General features: G+C 42.7%; 1 protein-coding gene across 2 annotated transcripts in view; it reads right to left on the bottom strand.

Annotated features, from left to right (window-relative positions):
- The window catches only part of lgals3a (lectin, galactoside binding soluble 3a), a 7,853-nt gene extending 2,422 nt beyond the window's left edge, over nt 1-5,431 (bottom strand). The window contains exons 1-4 of one of the 2 annotated variants that reach the window (XM_080850081.1): nt 5,168-5,431; nt 4,761-4,778; nt 3,439-4,176; nt 1,549-2,303 (exon numbers count right to left, since the gene is read on the bottom strand). In XM_080850081.1, the coding sequence (XP_080706207.1) occupies nt 2,277-2,303; nt 3,439-4,176; nt 4,761-4,775 (780 nt within the window). In that variant the 5' untranslated portion in view covers nt 4,776-4,778; nt 5,168-5,431 and the 3' untranslated portion in view covers nt 1,549-2,276. Of the gene's footprint in view, nt 1-1,548; nt 2,304-3,438; nt 4,177-4,760; nt 4,779-5,167 lie in introns of those variants that run through there. The other variant, XM_080850080.1, reaches the window with a different exon arrangement.
- Nucleotides 5,432-6,941: the final 1,510 nt, after the last annotated feature.

Raw genomic sequence — 6,941 nt, 5'->3', positions numbered from 1 at the left:
ATCATTTATTTGCAGAAAAATGACAATTGGTCAAAATAGCAAAAAAGATGCAGTGTCTTCAGATCTCGAATAATGCAAAGAAAACAAGCTCATATTCATTTTTAAACTACACAATACTAATGCTTACACTTAGGAAGAGTTCAGAAATCAATATGTGGTGGAATAACCTTGATTTAAAATCACAACTTTCATGTGTCTTGGCATGCTCTCCACCAGTCTTTCAGATTGCCGTTGGGTGACTTTATGCTACTCCTGGCGCAAGAATTCAAGCAGCTCGGCTTCTTTCCATGGCTTGTGACCATCCATCTTCCTCTTGATCACATTTCAGAGGTTTTTTATGGGATTCAGGTCTCGAAATTGGGCTGGCCATGACAGGGTCCTGATCTGGTGGTACTCCATCCACACCTTTACTGGCCTGGCTATGTGGCATGGAGCATTGCCCTGCTGGAAAAAACATTTCTCAGAGTTGGGGAACATTGTCAGAGCAAAAGGAAGCAAGTTTTTCTTCCGGGACAACGTTGTACTTTGCCTGGCTGAGGTTTGTAAAAGACCATAAGGATTGAAAAAAGCGGACTGGAGGGTCTTCTAGTTCGTCTTCTCTGATTAGTCCAATTTTCAGCTTTGCCCAACACATGGTCGTCTGATGGTTAGACGGAGACCTGGAGAGGCCTACAAGCCAGAGAGTCTTGCACCTACTGTGAAATCGGACTCATCAGAGAAGACGAACTTAGAAGAACCTCCAGTCCGCTTTTTCAATCCTTATGGTCTTTTACAAACCTCAGCCAGGCAAAGTACAACGTTGTCCCGGAAGAAAAACTTGCTTCCTTTTGCTCTGACAATGTTCCCCAACTTTGAGAAGTGTTTTTTCCAGCAGGGCAATGCTCCATGCCACACAGCCAGGCCAGTAAAGGTGTGGATGGAGTACCACCAGATCAGGACCCTGTCATGGCCAGCCCAATTTCGAGACCTGAATCCCATAAAAAACCTCTGAAATGTGATCAAGAGGAAGATGGATGGTCACAAGCCATGAAAAGAAGCCGAGCTGCTTGAATTCTTGCGCCAGGAGTAGCATAAAGTCACCCAACGGCAATGTGAAAGACTGGTGGAGAGCATGCCAAGACACATGAAAGTTGTGATTTTAAATCAAGGTTATTCCACCAAATATTGATTTCTGAACTCTTCCGAAGTGTAAGCATTAGTATTGTGTAGTTTAAAAATGAATATGAGCTTGTTTTCTTTGCATTATTCGAGATCTGAAGACACTGCATCATTTTTGCTATTTTGACCAATTGTCATTTTTCTGCAAATAAATGATCTAAATGACAATATTTTTATTTGAAATTTGGTAGGAATGTTGCCAGTAGGTTAAAGAATAAAACTAAAATGCACATTTTACTTTAACACATACCAATAAATAGTAAAACCAGAGAAACTGATAATTTTGAAGTGGTCTCTTAATTTTTTCCGCGGCTGTATATATATATATATATATATTACACCAAGGCGTCATTGAACACAGCTATAAAACAACCCTTGTCAACAACCTAGGAAAAGATTAACTTGGTCTTTATTCAGCCAGAGGAGAAAAGTTAGCATGTACATTCATTCATGCAGGTCACATTCCCATGCAAAATTGAATCAAATGAAAAAAGAAAAAAAACAGAATACATGCGCTCTTCCCCCATCGAGTTGAGGCGATGTCCTGATTAGCTATTCTAGCTCATTTGGCAAAATTATACAGAGATTCTACCCACTAATGGCTAAGGTGTATATTGGTGTGGGTGTTTTTCTAGTGCAGTTCTAGTAAGTTCTAGTGTATTTCTAATGGTCTTTGCTATGATGATTTGTATGCCTTAAACCTTGACAAGATCAGAGAGCTACGGAGCCATGTTAACACCTTAAGACTGACCCGGCACAATGTCAGTCACACATTCACAAAGTCAATCAACAGAAATGTTCCTTAAGTAAGTAACTTTTTTCAATGATCAGGCATTATTGGAATAAAATGGTGTGTAAAAGAAAGCTGCAGTTACATTAACAAAGCTAATAATAAAGTGCATCATTTGTACAAAAAAATAGACCCAATCTGGTCCCAAACTGGGGTGATTTAAGGCACTGAAAGTAATTAAATAAGTGGTGCAGTGCTTCTGACAGCAGGGCTCTGCGACGCTGAAGCTGTAACGTAAAGGACCCGTTAGAAAGGCCTGTGAAGAGCTGTCCACATCCTCCATCTCATCCTCCTTCTGCAGCTGCAGAAGACTTTCTGATGCCTGCACTCAAAAATATGGCGGTCTATATGCGGGCTGAAAGATAAGAAGGTGTGTTGGTGTTATTCAATCTGTCCGTTTCGGGTTGTTTCTATTGCTTAAGTTGTTTAAGCGTGGAGTTGAACGGTGTTCTCTCCTGCCCGAGGCCACCTTTGAACCACCCGATAGCCCACCCAGTCCATCCTTATTCCCCTAAGACAATACCACATTTTCAAAAATCAAGAAAGCAAAAGTGAAAAACTCCCAACAACAGAGCCATGTAGGCCATATTGTGTGCTTCAGGATGAACAGACAGAAGTAAATGAGGGGAAACAAGCAGAGCTGTGATAAAGAGTATAGCTTCAGAATTCCCAAAACCATCAGAACACATTTACACCGAAGCTGGAGTTCAGACCATTATCTCCCTCCACTTTCACACTGCTTGGAGAAATGTCCTCCCTTTTATAGATCAGCACCCTCGAGGATGTGGACAGAACTGACAGTGTATCGATAGATCATCAATGGGCATTTCTCCTATTTCTTCCCTACTTTAATTTCCACTGTGTGTCCTCAGCAAATCCAAGAGGGAAATGGTCAGCGCTGTCTTAGACACCATGTAACACCTAGCTGCCACACCCTGCCTGAATCTGTGCTGTGTCAGCTCAATACTAACCCCTGACTCAAACAACCTACTGCTCAATGAATCGACCAATCAAGACTGTGCTGGCATATCGGACCAGTGTGTAGGATTCCTAATAAAAATTAGCTCACAAGCACTAAAGAAAATAGCTACGGCTAATAGCAAATAGCTAGTTACGAAAATAGAAACTGATAGAAACCGTCCAAATAATGTGAGGTGAAGACAGCAGTGAAAGCCACGCACAAGAATGAGTGGAGAGGTAGTAGTTAACGATTTCAGTGTGCTGGAAAGCAGTGTTAACTACAGTGTTAACCTCCACACAGCTTAGACCCACCCTCATACTCATAGCAGAGAAGAACAGAAAAAGAATTACAACACATCTTTCACACCTAAAGCCACACACCTACAGCAGAGATGAAGGTTACAGAGCCATTCATATTTGACATGTTTATATTATCTTGGTTTCATGTATTCCTTCCTGATGAGGGGCTTTAGGTGTGAAAGGCATGTAAGGAGCAAAGGCAGGTAGACGGCCATGAAAGATGTACTCACAAGCATGCCTCCTGGAGCACCAGGTCCCCCGTACGGACCCATAGGCCCCGGTCCGTAAGATCCAGGACCACCTGGCTGAGCAGGGAATCCAGGACCACCTGGCTGAGCAGGGAATCCACCACCAGGAGCTCCCCACGACCCTGGAGGCAAAGGGGGGAACCCTCCAACTGGGAAACCTGGTGCTGGGCCGGGTGGGAAAGCTCCAGGGCCTCCAGGCCCATACATCCCACCTGGGGGTTGTGGATAAGGCATGTTAGGGAAAGGTCCAGGTGGTCCACCTGGCGTGGAGGGGAACGGTCCAGAGTTGTAGGCTGGCGGAGCCCCTCCAGGGAACGGTCCAGAGTTGTAGGCTGGTGGAGCCCCTCCAGGGAACTGTCCTGGCGGGGCCCCACCTGGCATGGAGGGGAACTGTCCTGGAGCCCCAGGGCTGGAAGGGAACTGTCCTGGTACCCCCGGCCCTGGCGGGTACCCCCCTGGAGCAGTGGGGGCCCCAGGACCTGATGGATACTGTCCTGGAAACTGGTTAGGAGCACCAGGACCTGAGGGCCCACCAGGGAAACCCCCTGGGGCAGATGGTTGACCTGGGCCTCCTGCAGAAGGGTAGTTTGGACCACCAGGAGCTGAGCCAGGCCATCCAGGGTTGGTGGGTGGTGGAGCGTTGGCGCCTGGAGCTGAGGGATTAGTGTTGCCGTGTTTGGAGGCCTCTCCCGGGAGGTCATCCGCAATGGCATCAGCTAGCTACAAACAAACACCATTACTGTGGATTATATTAAGACAGTTTTCCCATAGGTACACAACTGCTGCAGAAGACCACTCACACCAAGTACATTATCTTAGACTGAAGATAAACTACTAACGAACAGGTGTGGACACAAGAGTAGGACCAAATATTTATGGGACAGTCTAAACATCTTTGCAAACTGATTTGTCGTTCAACACACTGTAAATCCAGATAAGCAGAGGTGGCAAATGAGGTCTTTATAAATAGCTTTCTTGGTGGTAATTGAAGAGCAATTTGATTGACATATGGCTGGAGAGAGGGCTGGCTAAGCGTTACATTCCATCACATTATGAGGTATTCGATGAGTTGCTAGATAATGGAACCAAAATATCCTCGCAGCAACATTTCGACCACCATTTCACAGTAAAGGATTTGAGTACACAAATGTGGAGTAACACTGATGTCAGTATTAAATAACGTATTCATTTCTTGTGAAAATGGTGGTCGAGGTTAGTAAGTTGCAAATGGCAAACACAGCACATTAGTACCCAGCCTGGTGGATAGAATATAACAAACAACAACAGCAACAACAAAAACTTACCGAAAAATCTGCCATGGCCTGTGGAATACAAACACAAATAGTTTTAGTGACTGGATTGTAGATTCGGATTTCACTTACAGAAAGCAATGGTAAATCGTAACCTAGCCTGTGCTAAAGTCGTGTTACCGTAAACAGATTTAAGCCGAATTAAATACATTGTTTTCCTCGCTGTGTTCTTCGTCGCTACGAAGTTTACAGCACGCTAATAAGTTAGCAAGCTATGCACTACAACACACCAGCTAGGAAGCTAACATGTATCTCACTTCGATGCAAGGCAGGCACACGTTCTATCCTTGCTAAACATTACATTGTAAGTTAACTATTAAATAATAGGTAAGCTTGCACTTTCGAAGTCAGACTGTAGCCGCTGAGATATGTTTTGGATACATTTGGCGACTTAATATTACCTCAGCTAGATGTGGGCCTCCTCTCCGCTTCTTAAGCTAGTTGAATTCTGGACCACCCATTCACCACGCCAGTGCAGTGATGGTGAAACTAAATTAGACAACTCTACAAAGGAAGTACGTTTAGGACCCGAACATGGTGTTTTTACGCGTCGAGTTGAAAATAAACAGACTTGTATATGGTTGCAACTACAAGGCAGGAAGACTTAAAGGGAATAAGCCCATCCAGTTTGTATACAGCTTTACCGTTTTCTTGCAGTCCACATGACTACCCTGAACTGTCAGAGGGTTGGGCAGGAGAGTCTGACTGCGCATGACAGATTCAACTCATTTCTACTGTACGGTAGCCAAAAGCCATTTGTGACGGTATTCCTTCCATTGTGGAACGGTGCACTGTAGACATTTCTTGAAGTAAATAAGTGTGAAATGAGACTGTTATTATTTATAGGCTGTCCAATATGACAAAACATTAGTTGTCATAGTTGTAGCACAACATCCCCAAAACAATTCTGATTCCAAATTCCCAAAAGAATAATTTAATCCAGTTCTACTATATGCACATGAATAATTCCTGAAACGTTATGCAAATAAATTACAGCATCAAAATAATACACCCGTCTCTAGTTCAGGGTAATCATGATGTCTGTCATAATTAAGGCTAATATTAAGTCATCGTAATGCCTTGTTACAGAATTAAGATTACTTTATCTTTAATCACATATTATTCAGACGGACTGTGACAGCAACCGTTTTCCGATTTTTCATTACGAATAGGCATGTGTCACAACACAACTAGGCTACCAAATTTAGCCAATTTATGAGTGATTTTCAAATGTGTCAACCAATTCTTCTAACCAGAAAAAGTAGGCCATTTAATAATCAGGCCTATTCTAAAAGGTCATCAATGACCTTGCATGTCAGGGAAATTCAGATGGCTTTTTAAAGGCACACACAATTAGACTTACTGCTACAGCTTGGGCTTCGGGCTATTAATGTTCATTTATCAATACTAGATTGAATGATATCAAAATGGCTCAAAATTAATTTTGTGAAATTCTTTTGAAGAGGCAGCAGCAGTGATGACAGCAGCACACAGAGATACAGTGCCTTGCATAAGTATTCACCCCCTTGGATGTTTTACCCTTTTATTGCTTTTATAAATCAGTCATGGTCAATATAAATCGGCTTTTTGGACAAAAAAATTCAATAGCCCTCTTTAATGTCAAAGTGAAAACTGATTTCTATACAGTTATGTAAAATAAATAAAAATATGTAATGAAAATAAGTAATTGTATAAGTATTCACCCCCTTTAAAAAGACTGACCTAATTCAACAGAGGTCCAGCCAATTGGTGCTAGAAGTCTCACAATTAGTGAAATGGGGATCAGTGTGCAGTGAATGCGTCTCAAGTGATTGTAGTATAACGACACCTGTGTCTGGAAGGTCCATTCACTGGTCAGTATTCCTGGCTACTGTTACACCATGAAGACCAAAGATCACTCTAAGAAACTCAGAGAAAAGGTTATTGAAAAATAGGTCAGGGGAAGGATACAAAAAAATGTCCGAGGCACTTAACATCCCCTGAAATTCTGTTCAATCCATCATCAAGAAATGGAAGGAATATGGCACATGTATAAATCTGCCTCGATCAGGCCGTCCTTACAAACTGAGTGAACATGCAAGAAGGAGACTATCAAGAGAGGCCACCAAGACACCTATGATTACTCTGAAGAATTTTCAAGCTTCAGCAGCTGGTATTGGAGAAACTCTGCATACA

The sequence above is a fragment of the Sprattus sprattus genome, assembly GCF_963457725.1.
Source record: "Sprattus sprattus genome assembly, chromosome: 13".
Classification (NCBI taxonomy): domain Eukaryota; kingdom Metazoa; phylum Chordata; class Actinopteri; order Clupeiformes; family Clupeidae; genus Sprattus; species Sprattus sprattus.
This window is presented reverse-complemented; position numbering and strand designations above follow the sequence as displayed.